The 22,799-nt window shown below is 34.5% G+C and overlaps 1 protein-coding gene across 6 annotated transcripts in view; it reads right to left on the bottom strand.

The window, feature by feature from the left end:
* The window catches only part of SGCZ (sarcoglycan zeta), a 1,018,982-nt gene that overhangs the window by 12,990 nt on the left and 983,193 nt on the right, over positions 1-22,799 (bottom strand). For all 6 annotated transcript variants that reach the window (XM_085002706.1, XM_085002709.1, XM_085002708.1 and 3 more), the window contains 1 exon segment: positions 12,052-12,124. In XM_085002706.1, coding sequence (XP_084858832.1) covers positions 12,052-12,124 — 73 coding nt within the window.

Raw genomic sequence — 22,799 nt, forward strand, 5'->3', positions numbered from 1 at the left:
ATGACAGACCACAGAAACTGTTATGGACATTTTTTGAGTTGAAAAAAAAATCCTAGCCATTTATTGTGTTGAACATGAGTCAGCACATAAACAAAAACAAAGAAAACTAACCTCAGTGAGATCTTGTTTATTTCACTAGTTGGAGAATAATTTTCTTGATTCACAGTCTAGAGACGACTTGGAGAGAAATGAACCAAATTGGTCTTGAATGGCTGTCTGTGTTCTGCTACCTGAGGCCAAATCCTAGGTTGTGGGACCTTTATTCTTTAGGTGTTAGAGGTCTGAGGAGAGAGTGATATTTCAGAATAACTGAGGACAAGAAACCAAAAGATCCTCAAAGGAGAGAGAAGTGGTGACCTGCAGTGAATGAAGTCTAAGTGACAGCAGGAAGAACATCTTGGCAAATGCCAATTGATCATGAGGCAACCAAGGACCAATGTCACCCTCAGATGCTTTGGTGTAGTATAAGCCCCTTGCTACAATGATGCAGTCCCAGGGATAAAGAGAGTCGAGGAGTTCCTTTGTGGCACAGTAGGTTAAGGATTTGGTGTCACTGCAGCGGCTCAGGTTGCTGCTGTGGCCATGGATTTGATCTCTGGCCCAGGAATTTGCACATGCCATGGGTGCAGCCAAAAAGAAAAAAAAAAAAAAAAAAAAAAAAAAAAAGAAGAGAACTGACTAGGTTGGGGCTTAGTTTCTGATATTCACTTCAATGGAGACCAAACATGTACATTAAGTTTATAGGAATATTTTCATTTCTTGTGCAACTAATTTTGTACCTTAAGACAATGTATACCTGCAATAAGATATATGTATATGTCATACATATGTAACATTTATCAGGGAGTACATAAAACACATAAAGTGGTAGCAATGTTACAGTATTGCTAAATCCTTCAAGTTCCAAAAGTGATTAAGATTTTGAATTAAACAGGTTTCAACTGTATACTTAGCTAATCTTGATAAAATTCGTGATCATTATGAAATGATATACATTTTATTACAAACAGCACTGTCTGTTTTATACAGTATCCATCACTTGGATGAATAATATTCACTAGTAACTTTAATTATGGATAGGGTACAGATGGAGTATGTAATAAAAGTTTATTAGACTATTTGGAGGATTTCATAATTTTCAAAGAAACATGTTTCAAAGGATAGTCAAATATTTCTTATGAACATTAAAGTTCAGCTGCAAATTATTATTACAAGCTTGCATGATATTTTTTGTTTGTTTCCTTTTTAGGGCCACACCTGTGGCATATGGCACATGGAAGTTTCCAGGCTAGGAGTTGAATTGGAGCTATAGCTGCCAGCCTATGTATGCCACAGCCACAGCAACGTCAGATCTGAGCTGCTTCTGGGACCTACACCAGAGCTTGCAGCAATGGTGGATCTTTAACCCACTTAGTGGGGCTATAGAGAGAACCTGTATCCTCATCCTTACTAAGTGGGTTTCTTTCCACTGAGCCATAATAGGAACTTCTCTTAAACTAGGTTTTAAGAGCAAAAATTTGATAGCAGGACTACAATGTATATGGAGACCAAAATCTTCAAATTAACACTGTTGTGAACAGCATAAATTCACTGTATTTGCAAATGCATTTATTAATCTTAATAATCCAATATCAATATTCATGATTACATGTATATTTACATTTACATATTACATTTATACACATTACCTAACTAGGGCTGTTCAATGTCTCTAGCCTATCACTTGGTGAACAAGGAAAAAACACATTTTGTACAAGTGGTGTGCAAATTTTGTTCTGTCCTTTCTTCTAAACTCCAAATGTTAAACTCCATTCATTCTGACTATTGTAAGTAATCTTTGCACTTAAGAACAATGAGGTACTTTTAAAAGGCTTTGAAATCAGGTAAGCATATGATTGCAATATTACCTATCCAAAGAACATTATAGAACAAGTATATGTAGATACGAAATTTAAAATACATGAATTAAAACTAAACATCATATTACCAGTCATCTCAACTTATCAAAATAATTGATGATTGTATAATAATAATATATTTCACTTAGAACAAAATAATACCATTTGCAGCAACATGGATGGGACTAGAGACTCTCATACTAAGTGAAGTAAGAAAGAGAAAGACAAATACCATATGATATCACTTATATCTGGAACCTAATATATGGCACAAATGAATCTTTCTACAGAAAAGAAACAAACTCATGGACTAGGAGAACAGACTTGTGGTTGCCGAGGGGGAGGAGGAGGCAGTGGGATGGACTGGGAGTTTGGGATTAGTAAATACAGACTGTTGCATTTTCAGTAGATGAGCAATGAGATCCTGCTGTATAGCACAGTGAACTATGTCTAGTCACTTGTGATGGAACATGATGGGGGATAACGGGAGAAAAAGAATGCCTCACTTTGCTATACAGCAAATGACTCACTTTGCTATACAGTAGAAATTGACAGAATCATCTATAATAGAAAATATAGAATACAGAAAATAGAAAAATATAATATTAAATCAACTATAATAGAAAAAATAAAAAGATAAAAAAAAACCTAATAAAACAAAACAGCTCTATAGGGCATTACTGTGAAAGAAAAAAAATAACGTATTTCATTGACTATAAGTAATATTTTCTCTGGCCTTTACTAGAAACTGGGTGCTTCTAGAGGCTGTTTTATAAACTGTAAGATAACAGAAAAGTATTTCCTGTATTGAACTTGTTGCTGCATAGTATAAAGTAATGGAAGTTATTTCCAAGAAGCAGTCTGGGAAATTCAGGTATAAACTAAATGAAACCATTATTATGCTCAAGAGTTATGTCAGCCTAATGAAAGTACTAAACATAGGACTTTGAATCAGAAGCTACATGAGTTCTACTAGAATTTTAAAATCCAATTTACCTCACTGGGGCTCAGTTGCTTAATAAGTAAACTTACAGAGTAGCATCTTAAACATAAAATATTGTATCCATTGCAAAACATTAGATTTTACTACTTATTAGTGAGTTCACCATATTTTATAATAATACGCTAAAAGTACTGGAAACCTATTCTATACTTAAAAGTTTGCATGGATTGTCTCTTAATCACTCTACCAACTCTGAGAAACATGCATAATTCATATTTTATCTAGAAAGTCCTTGAATCTTACTGTTGTTGAGTCATTTTCTCAGGATTAGGTACCTAGTACAGATACTTTATATTCTGTTTATTTTTCTTTTTATGGCCACACCTGTGGCATATGGAAATTCCTGGGCAGGGACTGAACTGAAGCCACAGCCGTGACTTGTGCTGCAGCTGCAGCAACACCAGATCCTTTAACCCACTGGCTCCTGGCCAGGGACTGAACTCACACTTCTGCAGTGACCCAAGCTGCTGCAGTCGGATTCTTAACCCACTGTGCCACAGTGGGAACTCCTAGTGCAGATACTTTAGAATATCAATACACAAAACAATCTTCAAAAAAGAACAATAATGTTGGAAAACTTAAAAACTATTGTAAAACTATAGTAAATAAGATCATGGTGGCCCGGCATGAGGATAACAAATAGAACAATGGAATAAAATAGAGACTTCAGAAATAGACTATCACATGTACGGTCATCTGATTTTTTTTTTTTTTTGCTTTTTTTAGGGGTGCACCTGGGGAACATGGAGATTCCCAGGTTAGGGGTTGAATTGGAGTTTCAGCTGCCAGCCTACACCACAGCCACAGCAATGCAAGCTCTGAGCCACCTCTGCGATCTATACTACAGCCACAGCAACATGGTATCTGAGCCACATCTGTGACCTTCACCACAGCTCACGACAACACCAGATCCTTAACCTGTGAGTGAGGCCAGGGATACTAGTTGTGTTTGTTATCACTGAGCCACAACGGGAACTCCAGTCATCTGATTTTTGACAAATCCAGTAAAATAATTCAATGACATACAACAGTCTTTTCAATAAATGGTGCTGGAATAATTGATCTCTATATGGACAAGATAAAGCTCAACTTCTACCATACAGTTTTATTTTTGATAAATAAAAAATTAGGCTTTTAAAGAAAAATAATTTGATTTAGGAGTACGCAAACTTTCTTAGGCCACTAAATGCAGTAACTAGTAAATATTTAAAAATATAAATTAGGTATCCTCAAGATGAAAAGCTGCCTTTCAAAATTACCATCAATAAGATGAATACACAGCCCACACACTAGGAAATAACACCATAGGACTGATGCCTTGTTATATAAATAATTCTTCAGCTCAAAGCTAAAAAACTACAAAAATCAAAATTATGGACAAAAGTTGGATATAAGCACTTCACACTAAAAGATATACACGGTTGTCCCCTATGTACATGAAAAAGTGTTTAATGTTAATTATTATGTAATCTCACTTTAAAAATGTGAGATTCCACCAAACAGCCACTAGAATGGCTTGGATTAATACAACTGCTCACACTAGTGAAGATGTGCAGCAGACAAAATTCTCATTTTTGGTGTAAGATGATGAAATAAAATTTATATTTTAAGGAAGGACAAGAAAATTTAAAAATAAAATTCTCTTCCTTTGGGCCTCCTCCTCGGTGCCTAAGTGGCAAACTGCATCTGTATTACACATTTACCAGTGCACCTCAAAGGTGGGAACACCTCGTTCCCAGCAAAGATCTTCGTCTTCCTTTCTGACGCTAGCTGTGCAGCTTCTTAAAATAAGAGCATTATCTTCCAAATTTGTAGGGCTCATAATGACGCGCCACTCCCTTTGTAGGGTGCTTACCTGGACTATGAGCCTCTGGTGAACTTTAGGTAAAATGTCAGGATGTTATTTTGATGTACAATCTTTTGTCTTGAAAATGTACCTGCCTGTGCCTTCCACTTCTAACTGGCAGAACGGTTCTCAGGGCTCCTGGAAGTCTGTCTCCTGGATTATCATCTTCACTTTGGCTTAAATAAAATTCTCTTTTACTAATTCTTCTTGATTATTAATCGAATTTCAACAACAAGGAATAAAGTGACACAACCATTTCAGAAAGTTCTGGAATTTTTATATAAAATGTAACATAATCAGATACATCCCAAGCATCATTCAATTATGAAAATGCACAAATAAAATATTGCATGTTCATATAATGAGTCAGCAATGAAACAGAAGGAAGTATTGAAACAGAAAACATCATGGATGGATTGCAGAAACATTATGTGGAGTGAAAGAAGTCTTAGAATAGTACATTGTGTATGATCGATTTATATCAGTACTAAAACAGTCTAATCTAATCCAAGGTTAAAAAGAAGTAAGAGTAGAGTTTGCTTCTGGTGGGTAGTGGTGGGAATTTACTGGGAAGGAGCATGAGGGAACTTTCTTGGGTGATAATAATGTTTTCTCTTTTGACAAGAATTTGAGTTACAAATGTACGCATTTTCAAAACCCAGCAAATAATGCACTTAAGTTTTTTGAATGCCATTGAATAATTATTTTACAACAAAAGGGAAGAAACTGTAAGTGAACTTGAACTAGTTAATGATGTGCATGCTGAAGAGATCTGGAAAAACGTACAGATTTATACTTTCTGTTTGGATACATTAAAGAATGAGAAATACTGGTGGATATGTGTGCATAATTAGAGTCATAGAAAAATGATATACGAAGACTCCAGCTGGTGGTTAGACAGGTGTTTTCCATAAGAAGCTTTCAACATGTAATTGTTTGAGAATTTTCATACTAAGATATTAAGAAAGCAAGCGTGGTCACAGATCTTATACTATTACCCTTTTTTTTTTCTGTAAAATCTGTAAAACTGTGGGCTATGGAAACTTAGATAGGAAAACTTAATTGATGGTAATGTTTGACTGTCATTGACTATATTACAATGCAATAAAGAATATTAATGACATATAGGGATACATTAACAATATGTAATTCTTGTTGCTAAGTCACTATATTAATATAAATGCAATAATATTCAGTATCTGTATTTTACAATTATTTCTGGGAAAGGAATACCCAGAAAGGATATCTGATATTATTTACTTTACCTGAACATTCAAGAGTTTGAGGTAATCCTGGATAAAAATAAATTCATGTTTATTTCCATATAATACAAATTCCAAAATTTAATAGATCTAAAAATAATAAGCATACATAATGAAATCCCAACAAGAATCTCACTAGAGTCTCTAGAACTTCAAAATTTATGTCAAAATATTTTGAGGAGAAAAATATATGTGGCAATTACCAGATTTGTTAAAATGAAGATAAAGCAGGAGATTTTCCTTAAAATAAGAATTTAATATTAAAGTTTTTCAATTAAAATTATTTTGAAATTAGATATAGAATTGGCCAATGAAACACAATACAATCTCAAACGGATGGAAAGTATTTATGAGAAATTAATATTTGACAAGCAATTGTTTTGAGGTGGAAAATACCAGGTTATTTAATAAATAATGCTTAACAAATTAACTATCCACACAGAAGAACTAACATTAGATTCTCAACATGCTCTGCAAGAGTAATTTCCAGTTTTATCTATTTAAAATATAAAAACTAATAAACTACAGACTGTAATTTGCAATAGAAAGTTGGAAGAAAAGTCAGAAGATAAGTTCCATTTTATTTACTCAAAGTATAAAATTAATGAATAACCTAGAGTACAAAATAAATAACAAAATTAGAAAAAAAAAATCTGAATACAGAAAAAGGAAACCTTTTTAACAAAACTGAAGCCCAGAAATCTAAAGAAAATGAATTGATATAGTGTACTACGTTAGTCTTTGGTTGGATGGGTTTTCTCCAGATACCCTGCACTTCTCAAATCAGCCTAAAATCCCTGTAGAATATCCTGGGCTCAGATCTTGGAACTTGAATCTAGATTTTCTTCTAGAACCATCTAATATATAGACTTTGGGCAACACAATATCAACAATCGAATGATGCCCTGCTTCTCTTCTCTATGGAAATTCTCCACTGAGGAAAGGTTTACAACATATATACTTAAACTATTATCATAAAATATTTTCTAAAAGGCCTGTTGAAAAATGAAATCCATATGGATTGGCAAAACTTGAGAATTTCTATGTAATTAGTCATTAGAATTAGTGAAGTACAGTTGTGATTATTTTATGGCATTATAGTAATCACAGAAATGCATTTCAGAGTTTTTATAGAGGGTACTCAGGGATTATAGCAGAGAGAAGGATTACTGTTCAAATTGGCTGCCTATTTTTTCCAAGCAATTCAGTTTGGTTGTTCACATACAATAAGATTTTGTTTTTAAGGGTTATGCGATACTCAAACTTGAAAATGAATAGTCTAGGTCTCTAGAATTCTCAACTTTCTGAGAAAATGACTCAGACTCCTCTTAAACTAACTTGCAAGACTTAATTCCTAAATGGAATCTTAAGCAGAGCGTATAACATATCCTGTTTTTGCTAAACATTTAAAAAGGTACAGAGTTAGCACTCATTGTTTGCCATTTCAAGGAGGAAATGAATGGAGAATTGAATAGGATAGTGTTTTAAGAAAAAAAAAAAAGTCCAGTGGGTTCTCTTTTGGCACAGTGGGTTAAGGATCTGGTGTTGTCACTGCAGTGGCTTGTGTTGCTGCTGTGGTGCAGGTTCAGTCTCTAGCCTGGGAACTTCCACATGCCCTGGGTGAGGCCAACAAACAAACAAAAAGTTGAATGAAAACTGTGACTTGAACACACATATTCTTATACTATTACTTTTGTTGTCATCACTTTAGAGTACTGTGAACTTTCTTCAGCTGCAAATCAAATTGTTTTTTCCCTCTACTTGTATGGGTTCCTGGTCACTTGGACACCCATATGGTCTCTTCCTGCCAATTAGACCAAACAAATCCAAGGCCAATTATTGCTCCCTGTTCCCAAGATTGGAAGCCAAGACAAGCTTCACATTCTGCACATTTGCTACTAACTCTAAACATATAAATACAACCATAGGATGAATGAATAAAAGGGAAGAAGGAAGGAAGAGAAGGAGGGAAGGGAAAAGAAGAGAGAAGGGGAATCATGGGGAAGGGAAAGGGGAGGAGAAAGATCACTTTATTATCATTTTTTTTTCTTCTAGGGAGAAAAATACAAGAAATTATTTTACGCCTTTATTGACTAATTGTCTCAGGGAAAAATCCTTACCACTTAATAAGTGGTGACTTTTCCTTTAACACAGGAATGATATAAATTAAAGCTATGTATTTCTAGAGATTAATTTGGAGGCTGCAAATGTCAATACTTCAGTTTTAGATTATATGCATACAAGTAAGGAAATGAAGAAAAGATGCAAACTATCATTAAATTAACTCATTTTATTGATTTTTAAGTCTAGATTGCTCTCTTATTTTTGAAACCGTTATTAGAACTTAGATGGAAAAAAATTCTTGGACAATGGGTATTACATTATAGGTTTTATCATTTCTCGCCATCATTTCTCACCGTATTGAACTCTGATAATTTATATATATGTATATTAACAAGAAATAAATAAAATAGAACATTCAGACTTGGACTATTTCGGGCAAATATGCTATGACGTCTTTACCAAATATTTGCTTTTAGCCTTTTAATAAGTAGGTTCACTAATAAAAAAACAATATCACCTTATATGTAAAAAATCAAAGAAAATTGACATGTGGAGGTTTAAAACATACATGAAGACTAGCACAGACCTTGGCACACATTAGGCCCTCATTAAACATCTGTTAAATAAATAAATTATAGCAATCTACTACATTTCTATACCAAACATTACCTATCCTTTATAATAAAGTCCTTGAAATGTTTCTTTCTGAGGTCTTTTATTCCCCTCCCCCCCTTTTTTCTTTTTAGGGCCACAACCATGACATATGGAAGTTCCCAGGCTAGGGTTGGAATCTGAGCTGAAGCCATCAGCCTATGCCACAGCCACAGCAATGCCAGATCCAAGCTATATCTGGGACCTACATCACAGCTCACAGAAATGCTGGATTCTTAACCCACTGATTGAGACCAGGGATTGAACCCATATCCTCATGAGTACTAGTCAGGTTCATTACCATTGAGCCACAACAGGAACTCCAAGTCTTTTATTCTTAATCAAAGACAACAGGGCTATTTACTCCCCAAATTACATTTTATTTACTTGGTCAACCAACGTCACCTTGTTGATCAGACTTAGGTGTCAGCTAGGAGTACTTATTGCCCTGAAAAGAAAACTGACAGCAAGACTTGTAGGGATCTTCTCAGATATGCTGCTTTTAATCTTCAGTACACAAATGAATAATTGAATATTCCCATCAGTCCTGTGCTTTGCTTCTGTTTCAGTTTTGGAAATTAGATCAGTACCACTCATCTTGGGGGCTGCCAATCTGCTTTTAGCACTAGCAGATAAGCCCAGCTTAGTCCAATGTTTAAATAATTGATGAATAATTAGAAAATAAAAGCCAGAAATTGTATATACTAATTATCATTTAATTCACATTCATGCTTATGAATTTTGAAACATGTCAGCAAGGTAATTAAAATAGTTGGTTTTTATTCCTTTTTTGGCAATAGGCTTTTCATAACAAAAACTTTAAAATGAGTACATAATTACTAAAATGTTAGAAGGAAAACAAATGCTTCTTTTTAAACTTAGTAATTTAAAAAAATGAACTGAATGAATCATTGAATTCGGGTATCCATGTTAAAACACTGCTCAGAAACAGGTGGACTCAATATTAGTCATGTGTGTCTTACAAGAAAAAAATGCTACCTCATTCTTACATTACATGAATTTAGTTAGTATCCTCATTATTCAGTTTGCTAACTTTTAGTAATTCAAATTAATAAATTATAATTACATCCTTATTTGTGAGATAGAGATCTGGCTGCTATGGCACCAAATATAATAAGGAAGATGCAGTTCCTATTCTAAGGAGACAGACAGCCTTTGTTAGAATAGAATAAAATAATTTACACAAAAATACTGAGTTCCTAAGTGAGAAAAAAGCCATAAATCAAGACTATAGCATATTATGAGACACTGTTTATATATATTCTTCGACCTTCCTAAATCCTTGGGATATTTCGCATAGAGTAAATGATTACCTTTGGCTTATTAAAAAATGGTTTGTTCACATGAAGAGAGCCACCTTCTCTTGTTATTATCAACTACCTTGTTAGAATTTAGGCTACTTAACTAGTGAGAAACTGAGTTCATTAAGAAATTTTATCGTAGAACTATAAAGATCTGCAAAATTTACTGTTGTAAATGTATAGCTTTTTTTGGGTTAAGAAGTTTAAATTTTCTTTGTCTATTTTCATTTGAGCATGTTTTCCCACTCATCCAAATGGGAAGGGGTGAGCCTGATCTTTCTGAAATAATATTTACTTACTTACTTACTTACTTTATTTATTTTTCTATTTATTTATTTATTTTGCTTTTTAGGGCGCACCCACAGCATATGGAGGTTCCTGGCTAGGGGTTGAATCAGAGCTGCAGCTGCTGACCTTCACCACAGCCACAGCAAAGCAGGATCTGAGCTGCATCTGCGACCCAAACCACAGCTCAATGCACAGCAATGTTGGATTCTCAACTCACTGAGCTAGGTCAGGAATTGAACCCTCAGACTCACGGATCCTAGTTGGGTTTGTTAACCGCTGAGCCACGAGGGGAACTCCTAAAATATTTTTTTTTGCTTAATATTTTCTTTATGCTTTCCAAGATAAGTGAAGTGCTCTATCTCTTAGGTTGATACTTTGAATCAGCTTTTAAAATGATTTTTTAGTATGTGGTTTATTTTTTAATATCCATATGATTGTCTTTTTTTGATGCTGTAGCAAATATTTTCAGAATGTAATTTACCTACCAGAAATTAATTATATAAAACATCTTTTATTGATGTATAATATTGTATTGGTTTAAGGTTTAACAATGATTTGATATATGTATATATTGCAAAATGATTATGACAATAAATCATATGATCCCTAAAGTTAACTTATTTACTGAATTAAGCGCAGCAAGGAATCAGTTACTAGATTTTAATATTTCAACTTTTGCCAACAGTTTCCATGATTATCACAGGGAGACTTCCCTGTAATGTCATCTCACAATCATTTGGGTAGTGAGGGGGATAACTACCACTCAGAAACAGCACGAAGTCTGGTAGCAGCTATTTCCATTTGAAATGGTATACTGAGGAATCTGTCGCAGGGCAATCATGTTCTTTTTCTGATTACTATTTACACTTGTTTCTGTTTTTCCCTCTACTCAATACTCCCTGACTTGACCATTTATAGCTTTTTCCTACTCTCTGCCTCTCTTTTCTTTATTCCATAGATTCCATTGTTTACATTAGATTTTCTGGAATCTTTTTTTTTCTTTTCATTTTTTGTCTTTTCAGGGGTGCACCCATGGCATATGGAGGTTCCCAGGCCAGGGATCGAATCAGAGTTATAGCTGCTGGCCTAAGCCACAGCCATAGCAATGCCAGATTGAGCCAAGTCTTGGACCTACACCACAGCTCTCAGCAACACCCATCCTTAACCCACGGAGCAAGGCCAGGGATGGAACCTGTGTCCTCATGAATACTAGTCAGATTTGTTTCCCCTGAGCCATGACGGGAACTCCTGGAATATATATTTTTATTAGTTTTCTCAACATCCTGTATAAGTGCCTTTTCTTTTTCCACACTTCTCCTGTCTGATATATTTATTTTTTTATCCATTGTATGTTTGTAAAGGAAAACCATACAGAAGGATAGAATAATAACTCACATTTTCTTGCCCTCAGTCAAATATCTAATTACCTGTTTACCGTGTAAGCAGGGAATGTCAATTCTTTATACAGTTATGCTACACATTTTCTACTTTAGTTCTTTATATATTAAGGACCATCAACAGAGTTTGCTTGTGGTGCAATGGGCTAAGGATCCAGTGTTGCCACTGCAGGGGCTCAGGTCAGTCCCTGGGTCAGTGTTGCATGTTCAGTTCCTGGCTCGGGAACTTCCACATGCTGTGGGCACAGCCAAAAAATACCAAAAAAAGGATTATCAACAGAGTTGGAAACTATGACACAGATACAAAGGCCAGGACTCACCTGAGGTCTTGGGAAGGTTCTGCTCTGATGTGAGGAGTCTCAACAGAGTGCCCGAATACTGCTCCTTCAGTGCCTGAGGGTGACATGAATCCAGTCAGTGTAAGCAAGTGGACAGACACACTGGGCTTCACTTCCATTTTTATGCATCAAATATCCTTCTAAAAATGGGCCAACTTAAAGTAGTACAGAAAATAAAAGAGGAAAATTGGAAAAGGAGTTCAAGATAGTGAAGGACCAAGGAAGCTAAATCTAAGTTCTGCCATGTTGCCCACTTCTAAGCTGATCTTATTTATGAATATTCAGATTGAATGAGAATTTTCACCCTCTGACCACAGAACAAAGATTCTTCTCCTTCCCTTTTCTTAATTTCCAGGTAAGTGAATTTGAAGGAGGGATAGATCACAATACTCAGTTCTTTCTACAAATAGCAGAAGTTGAATCAAAGTGTGGAGAGTGAGCGCTGATGAAGTTAGTATATTGTGAATCATTTAAAGAGACATTTAGCAATTCTCCTAGATATAGCTCCCACACCTTTGTTTAGAGATCACTGAACTACACAGAACAGAGCATCTTACTTGGCCTTTCTGGAATTAAGGCTCAATCTAAAACCATGAAAACTGCTTCAATTCTTTTCATTCAAGCAGACTTCACATGGGGTCATAGTTATCTGAAAAGGCCATGTGCTCAGGCACTTGAACGATACTCTATCCAAAATTTCATTTATCAGCTACTTTTGATTTTCCGGGAGTTACTGAGCTTTTTCTAATTTAATTGGCAAAATAAAATGATTTTATTATAGATCTGCTTTATCTTTACTTCAGGAAAAATAATATGTGATGAATTCTCACATTGTAAGTTATTGAAACCATGGAAACCAAGAAGGAAAAGGGACAGAAAAAGGAACATAATGTAGACATTTATTAATATGTATATTTAAATTTGCTGACTAAATCGATATTTATTTGTTGTTGAAAAGGACTGTTCAAAAGAGTATAACATCAGTTTTGCTTGATTGTCTAGATACTTAAAAATATTTCAGATAATTTAAAGTGACTTCAATGTTATAAGATACAGAGAAAACATAGACTGTTGACTTATTGTAATGGTCTGGAAAAATGAGGCAGGAAAACTTCAAGGTCAAAAAAAGTCCTAGATCTCATTCATATGATAATTTCTAGACTTAAAATAAAAGGATAAGAATGGCATTTGTTGTTAGACAAAGAAAGAATATAAGTGAATTGTGGTCCTACTTTATACTTTAAAACAATTTTAGACATAAGCTAGTATGCTATTCTTTACAAATGCCTAACACAAAATATACCCCTCCCCCAAATTAAAAACATCATCATTAAACATATATTTATGTATCCCTCCTAATATGGCTATTTATACTCTAAACACCATACTCTAAGCTACTCATTTTATCAACCCACTAGACTCCATCTATCCTTTGGGAAGGTATTTGCTCCAGAATAGGAAGAACAAGGGGAGGAAACCAAAAATATCTGGTATCCCCAGGCAGGTCCTAACTGAAAAAGAATTCTCTGCAATGTAGCATTTCTCCAGCCACCAGCTTCACAAATTCTACTGCAATTAATTTCAGATAACATTTTGTGAGGTTATTGGCTTTGTGTAGAAAACCTGTGCTCAGTAATATACATAGAAGCAGCAAAGATACCTCTATGCTTTGAAATGTTAGTTTTATATAAATTATCTAACTTTTTCTCATGGACATTTTTAACATAAATAGATAGATTGTTTACACCTGAAAAATGAAGATGCTCTCATCAGAAAAATTACTTTACTGATGAGGCTAGAATGTTGGAGTTCAAGTTTCTTACAGATACACTAAGAACTTTGAAGTTAGCCAGCTTGGAAAGCAATCCTAGCTCCTTCATTCCACCTAAGTGACCTTGAAGAAGTTATTTCATTTCTCCAAACTTCAACTTCCACAGATACAAATAAATAGTAATGCCAACATTACACTTAGGTTTTTCCTAAACTGGGTATAAATGTACCTGGTTCACTGTAAGAATTCAGTATTCCTTAATTCCCTCTATCACTTTTCCTTATGAAAATCAGCAACAGAAGATAAGCAAGTATGTCTGAAGAGTTAATGTTCCAACATAGGTCCACTCATTAATATTTGAAGTTTCATTCCTCAAATGTTTTAGCTTCAGCTAACACAGTCTCATGCTGAATTTTGGAATCTGAAAGTTAGACACTCTAAAGAGATTTTTTGAATATTAAATAGTAAATTCATTTTATTAATCAAAGCTCTTTTTACTAAATCAAGGAATTCCCTAATGCAGCTGCTTAGGTACCAGATAAGATCAATCAATGCTCAAATAAGCTCTAAGAAAGAAGTTCCTTCTATGAATAAAGAGCCCCAAATAATCTTAATTGAACCTCATCATAATGCTTAAAAAACTGAGGAAACATGAAAATAAAAATGCACAGTAGACCTTTTAGTAACTAAAATGGATGGCTGTGATTTTTCTGTGTTTTATACTTATTAGTTCTGTGCAGGATATAATAGAAATGCATCATTTGATACCTGGGGTAGGTAAAACGGTGATTAATTCTACCAGAGTTTTAGTTTCCATTTATAAATCAAAGGAAATATTAAAGAAAGAATAGTACAGGGCATCATTCCTTAGCATATTTCTCTTATCAAGGTGAAATCTTAGACATTGAAATGGTAAGAATTCCAACCTAAAAACTTAAGGTGGAGGAATTTGAATAATATCAGCCATATCATCTCCCACACTTATTCCATAGGATTTTTAGGAGACTTAATTGAAAAAAATTAATTAATATTAGGGAGTTTCCATCATGGCTCAGTGGTTAACAAATCTGACTAGGAACCATGAGGTTTAGGGTTTAATCCCTGGCCTTGCTCAGTGGGTTAAGGATCTGGTGTTGCCATGAGCTGTGGTGTAGGACACAGACATGGCTCGGATCTGGCATTGCTGTGGTTCTGGTGTAGGCTGACAGCTGTAGCTCCGATTGGACCCCTAGCCTGAGAACTCCATATGCCATGGGTGCAGCTCTAGAAAAAGGCAAAAAGACAAAAAAAATTAAAAACAATTAATTAACATTAGACTGTATTTTATTTTATTTTTTAAATTTATTATAATAGTTGAATTAAAATGTTCTGTCAATTTCTGCTGTGCAGCAAAGTGACCCAATTATACATATATATTTTTTTTCCTCATGTTATCTTGAATCACATTCCATCACAAGGGACTATATTTAGTTCCCTGTGCTATACAGCAGGACCTCATTGGTTATCCATTCCAAATGCAATAGTTTGTATCTACTAACTCCAAATTCCCATTCCATCCACTCCCTCACCCCCTGACCTTGGCAAACAAAAGTCCATTTTCTATGTCCATGAGTTTCTGTTCTGTAGATAGGTTCATTTGTGCCATATTTTAGATTCTACATGTAAGTGATATCATATGGTATTTGTCTTTCTCTTTCTGACTTACTACACTTAGTATGAGAATCTCTAGTTGCATCCATGTTGCTGCAATGGCATTCTTCTGTTCTTTTTATGGCAGAGTATTATTGCATTGTGTATATATGTACCACATCTACTTAATCCATTCATCTGTCAATGGGCATTTAGGTTGTTTCCATGTCTTGGCTATTATGACTAGTGCTGCAATGAACATAGGAGTGCATGTATTGTTTTTTTTTTTAATTTTTATTTCTTTATTTTATTTTATTACTCACATGAATTTATCACATTTGTAGTTGTATAATGATCATAATAATCTAAATTCACAGGATTTCCATCCCATATCTCAGGCACATCCCCCACCCCCCAAACTGTCTCCTCCGGAGACCATAAGCTTTTCAATGTCTGTGAGTCAAGCATCTGTTCTGCAAAGAAGTTCAGTCTGTCCTTTTTTCAGATTCCATACGTCAGTGAAAGCATTTGATGTTAGTGTCTCATTGTATGGCTGACTTCACTTACCATCCAAAAGCAACAGAATACATATTCTTCTCAAGTGCACATGGAACATTCTCTAAGATTGATCACATCCTGGGCTGCAAATCCAACCTTGGTAACTTTAAGAAAATTGAAATCATATCAAGCATCTTTTCCAACCACAATGCTATACAACTGGAAATCAACAACAAGAAAAAAACTGCAAAAAACACAAGCACTAAAACAACTATGCTACTAAACAACCAATGGATCACTGAAGAAATCAAAGAGGAAATTAAAAAATACCTAGCAGCAAATGACAACAAAGATACTATACTCCAAAACCTATGGGATGCAGCAAAAGCCGTTCTAAGAGGAAAGTTTATAGCAAGACAAGCCCACCTCAGGAAACAAGAAAAAGTTCAAATAAACAAGCTAACTTTACATCTAAAGCAGCTTGAGAGAGAAGAACAGATAAGACCTAAAGCTAGTAGAAGGAAAGAAATCATAAAGATCAGAGCAGAAGTCAATGAAATAGAAACAAAGAAAACCATAGAAAAGATCAATGAAACGAAAAGCTGGTTCTTTGAAAGGATCCACAAAATTGATAAACCCCTAGCCAGACTTATCAAGAAGAAAAGAGAGAGGACTCAAATCAATAAAATTAGAAATGAAAAAGGAGAAGTAACAACGGACATCACAGAAATACAAATGATCATAAGAGACTACTATATACAACTATATGCCAATAAAATGGAAAACCTAGAAGAAATGGACAAATTCTTAGAAAAGTACAATCTTCCAAGATTAAACCAAGATGAAATAGAAAAGACGAATGGACCCATCACAAGAACTGAAATTGAAAATGTGATTAAAAAGCTTCCAGCAAACAAAAGTCCAGGACCAGATGGCTTCACAGGCGAATTCTATCCAACATTTAGAGAAGAGCTAACACCTCTCCTTCTGAAACTATTTGAAAAAATTGCAGAGGAAGGGATACTCCCAAACTCATTCTATGAGGCCACCATCACCCTAATACCAAAACCAGACAAAGATACCACAAAAAAAGAAAACTACAGGCAAATTTCACTGATGAACATCGATGCAAAAATCCTCAACAAAATACTAGCAAACCGCATCCAACAATACATTAAAAGGATTGTGCATCATGATCAAGTGGGATTTATCCCAGGGATGCAAGGGTTCTTCAATATCCGCATGTATGTTTTTGAATGAAAATTTTGTCCAGATATATACCCAGGAGTGGGATTGTTGGGTCATATGGTAGTTCTAGATTTAATTTTCTTAGATACATCTATACTGTTTTCCATAGTGGTTATACCAATTTACATTCCTATCAACAGTGCAGCAGGGTTCCCCTTTTTCCACACCCTCTCCAGGATTTGTCACTTGATGACTTGTTAATGATGGCCATTCTGACGATGTGAAGTGGTACCTCATTGTAGTTTTGATTTGCAGTTTTTTAATAATTAGTGATGTTGAGCATTTTTTCATGTCCCTGTTGTCCATATGTGTATCTTCTTTGGTGAAATGACCAGTTAGGTCTTCTGCCCATTTTTCAATTGGGTTTTTGTTTTCTTGCTGTTGAGTTGTATAAGTTGTTTGTATATGTTGGAGATTAAGCCCTCGTAGGTTGCATTGTTTGTAATTATTTTCTCCCTGCAACAGTAGGCTGCAACTATTTTCTCCTCCCAATAGTAGGCTGCTTTTTTTTTTTTAATGGTTTTCTTTGCTGTGCAAGAGCTTGTAAATTTGATTATGTCCCATTGGTTTATTTTTGCTTTTATTTCTATTGCCTTGGGAAACTACGCTAAGAAAACAGTTGCATGGTTGATGTCAGAAAATGTTTTCCTTTTTCTTTTAGGAGTTTTATGGTGTCTTGTTTTATGTTTAAGTCTTTGAGCCATTTTGAGCTTATTTTTTGTTCATGATATGAGGGTGTGTTCTAGTTTCATTGATTTGCATGAGGCTGCCCAGTTTTTCCAGCACTACTTACTGAAGAGATTTTTTCCCATTTTACATTCTTGCCTCCTTTGTGGAAGATTAATTGACCATAGGTGTCTGTTTATTTCTGGGTTCTCTATTCTGTTCCATTGGCCTATATTAGACAACATTATATCTTTTTTTTTTTTTTTTTTAAGGTCTGTACCTGTGGCATATGAAGATTCCCAAGCTAGGGGTTGAATTGGAGCTGCAGCTGCCAGCCTATGCCACAGCCACAACAATATGGGGTCCAAGATGTGTCTGCAGACTACACCACAGCTCAAGGTAATGCCAGATCCCCAACCCACTGAACAAAGCCAGGGATTGAAACTTCGTCTTCATGGATACTAGTCAGGTTCATTTTCGCTGAGCCATGACGGGAACTCCTAGACAGCATTTTAAATTGCTAGACTTGAATAGGGCTGAATCTAGCTGAATTCATCTAGACTTTAGGAGCAAAAATATTCCTATTTCTTCATTATCGTCAAGTTTGATCTTGCCCTATTAAATGCATATAGATTCTCTGGTTAATTAAATTGAAAGACACTTTATAAGTTTAAATCTTTTAAAATTTACTATTCCATTTGAGATCTGGGGCCTTTTTTACTTCTGTGGTTTCCACTTCCTAGCACTGTATCTGGTATCACATAGACTTTTATTAATATGTTTATCTGAAGTTGTTGAATAAAAAATGTTTTTGTTAGTTTGGAAGTAAGACGCACACAGCAGCAGAAAGTTGCCTGGGAAGAGAGCTGTCCTCACAAGGGCCTCAACATGCTGCCAGAAAAGCTTCAAAGGAGGAAGCTAATGTCTGGCACCAAGTATTTTCTGTTCTGGAGGAGCAGAAAGAAGAATAGAGAAAAGGATGGGAAACAAAGGAAGCAAGAAAGACTGGGGTACTCTGTGGGAAAGGGAGCTAAAGAGGAGTAGAAACATCTAGATTCTATTGTTATTTGTCTTAACCAGTGCTAATGAGATCTCCTACTACCTTCAGGTTTTCAATATAATTTACCATGATCATTACATTTTCCGAGTTTTTGTTTGCTTGTTTGTTTTTTTGAGAGGGAGATGAAGAAGGGAATTATCAAGATCAATATGGGACAGAAGAGAATATATGAGGCGTGAGGCAAAGGAGCTTAAGAGAACATGAATATCTATTCCCCCTGCCCTCTAATGACAATTACCGGGAATCTCAGGTAGCATCTTAAATTCCCCAACTAGAATAGGGATGAAGTTCAAGCAAGTTCATCTGGGTCTCAAGGGCCAGAATGATTCCTATTTCTTTATTATCTTCACTTATGCTACTGAATATTAAAAATTCTTTGGAAGTCTTCCTACTTTCTTTTTCCTTTATTTGCTTCTTGTTCCCCTCAAATCTAAATAACTTTGCTTTGGTAAAGTAAAAGATTGGACAGGAAACAGTTTCAATTTATTCCCAAATCTGCCTCTCATTCATTCTTTGAGCTTTGAGAAGTAACTAAATCCCTCTGGTTGCTATTTGTATAATTAAGCTCTAAATAACATGATCTCTAAGGTACCTTCGATTTCTAACTGCTACAGTTATATATTTTTTTTTTCAGACGGTTGAAACCTTTATATTATACCTCTTCTCATTTCTTCTTAAATAGAAGTGGAAATAAGTTTCTGTCTACAAATTGACAGAAAAATTATTGGCAAAAATTATTAATATTGGTAAAAGTAAATTATTGTCATTTTTTCACTTCATTAAAATGAGTTCCTCTGAATCCTAAAAGCATCGTTACCCTTTAAAAGAAGAAATGTCAGTCCATTTCAACATGTAATTTATCCCCTACTTGTGTTATTCTAATAATCTAAATGGTGTACCTGCTTCCAGCTAACTGCACAAAATACAACCTACACATTGCTATACTAATCCTACCAAACTCATTGATCTCTTACCTGTACAAAAACATGTAAATATTTTCTTGGATACTGCTTTTGCCCATCATTGAGGACTTATGCTTGAGTGCGAAATCCATTCGCTCAGACTTATTTTCCTCTACTCATCTATGAAGTCTCTTTACTGATTTCTCACCTCTTAGGGTAAATGCCATCTGCTCATTCTCTGAACATATTTGGAATTTACTACCTGTAGCACTCACTTGGAAGCTATCATATTTATTCTGAAATCTTACATGGTAAAAATATGTTACTCCCCTTCCAGGCTAAAAACAAAAACAAAACAAAAACCAAAAAACCCAAAGATGTTCCTTATATCCCATTGTATTCTTGAGCACAACATGGTGTCTTACATACATGAGGTAGTTAATAACTATTGCTAAGGATCAATATTTCAAGGACTTTCTTCTTGACACCTTCCCCCTCCCCTCTTTGTAACCCTCCTGGTTTGATTAATGGTGCAATTATATCCTAAAAACTCAAGTCAGATGCTGGAGATGTACACTGAGATGCTCTTTCTTGTTCAACTGCTGTATTAGTTTACTTCTTTCTACAACTTCAACATCACTTATTTTTCTCCCAGTTGTTCCTCCGTAGCCTAGTCAAATATGTTCTGAAACACAAAGCTGACTGTGTAATTCTCACTTAAAATGCTTCTGGAATCCTCTCATCTATGGAAATCAAACACAAATTCCTCAGTATGACTTATCTCTTAGCAGTTCTCAGCATTTTATACTCCAATGGCAATAAAACATTTCAAACTTTGAAATGTTTATGACCTGTCAGGAATACTACTTATTCCCAAATACCTCTCAACCTCTTGCCCCTTTGATGGTAACTTCAGGGTCTGATTCTAGGTACTTTTCTCTGTAAAACACCTTCTGTGTCCTTGCTGCTCTTCCTCTTTTTGCTTCCCTGGCTCCTTGTGAAAATTACTGTATCCAGCATGTATCATATTTGTTTTGCAATCTGCTTTAAACTCTTACCCAGTAATTTATGAGTTCCTTGATCTCAAGGTCATTGGCTTAATAAATTTTGTATGCTTACTACTGATCTTGGATTCTGATATATAATTAAGGCTCAGTAAATGAAAGAAAGGAATAGGAGTGAAAGAATTAGTAACAATGAATAAATTAAAATTCATTCTGCAGTATTTTATGATTGATACGTAAAACTTGCTAAGTATCCATTTCCCAGTGATTTTCTTTGTTTAATACTTCAACACAAATCAGGTTATTAACATCCTGAGGTGATGCTCTGACTTTGTTAAAACTGTTATTATGAGCTTACCCAATGTTCCTTTTTCTAGTAAAACAGGGAACCAATATTGTTAAGATGTCTCTCTGATGGAAACAGACGCACAGATATACCCCACCATGTCATTTATTCATTTAAAACTAGAGAAAAAGCTGGCAATATTTTTAAATTAGTTCAAAATCTGTTTTTACTTTTCAGTCAGCATTTTTCATAACTTAAAATATATCTCAAGGCCTTTGCTCTTAGATGCCAAATCATGTCCTCTCTTCCACTTCTGAACATGGTCAGAAGATAAAAAGAGATCATTGAAAAGATACATGATGGTCAGATGGAAAAATATATTAGAATGAAACTATTTTCTTCAAGATGAAATATATTAAAAAATAAAATGTTTTGTCACTAATAAAGAAAATTAAACTTAAATAAATCAGACTTGAAATATACAGATACCCCTCTTGCTCATATTTTTTAAACTTCAAATATCTTATATTTTTATATGATTTATTTTTCTGATTTTTAGGGGGAAAAAGTTCTTCATTTGTCCTTTTTATTGCTTTTAATGGAGGAAAAATTAGAAATTTAAAAGTGTGTGTAGAGAAAAGAGAAAAGAAAAAAGAAATTATATTCAAGTTGAATAAAACTTTATGGAAACTATATCTAGGAAAAAGATAAAGAAATAATCCCTTTTCAAATTTCCACCTTCAGATAAGTATATTAGAAGGTCTAAGGGGAGCTTTCCTTATTCACTCTTAGGATACATATTTTCAGAAAATAATAAGTAATTATAAGGACTATAATCACTAAGTTCATTATTGTACCCTTTAATAATCACAAAAAGGATGAGAAGCAATACACATGTGAGGCCTTTAAAAAAACCTTAAATGAAAAAGTGTCACTAACAGCATATCTTAAACAAATATATTCATAAGATTCTATTATGGATTTATCAAAAAGCAATTTCATTTGAATTGATTTATCACTGTATTATACACATTCTAAAATAAGTTGAAATATAAAAATATGGAACAATCTGATGAACTACCTATACTGTTTTTGTTATTTTTTTGCAAAACATTTCATGAAGGATTATTTCATGATGAGTATGGAAAATTAATAAAACCAGATCTCTAAATGAATTATCTTTTCACTACATATAAATAATCTTTGCAAGCCTTGAGACACTTAATCTAGTAGTGTATTGTATTTTGAGGCTTGGACATGTTACCTAAATATAGACAGCATAGCTAATGCTAATTTTGCTTCTCTAAGGTCACCTTCATTCTTATGCATGCACATTTTCTGTATAACTCTGTCCTTTCTATAAACTCTATCATTACTTTATATGCAACTTAAGCTTTTCCGATTCTTGTGAAAATCACTGATCTAAAAGTCTGCCGCCAGTTGTTATCATAAACTAAGGTTCTTTGGGAAAAGGAAGTAAATACCTAACCCTACCTTTTTGTCTTATTTTGTGCTTCAGGTTCGTCACCCTGATTTATGCTACTTTTTGGAGAGAAGTAAGGTGGGCTTTCTGCTGATGTTAGTCACAGGCAGGAAGATTCTGTTTCTGACTGGCATACCATACTGATCATTATAAAAATGGTGCCAATAAATTTGTTTAACATAA

This window comes from Sus scrofa, chromosome 17 (genome assembly GCF_054392235.1).
Source record: "Sus scrofa isolate SSC_HxYL_T2T_F1_AM1 chromosome 17, Sscrofa_HxYL_maternal_Yorkshire_Landrace_v2.0, whole genome shotgun sequence".
NCBI classification, from domain to species: Eukaryota; Metazoa; Chordata; class Mammalia; order Artiodactyla; family Suidae; genus Sus; species Sus scrofa.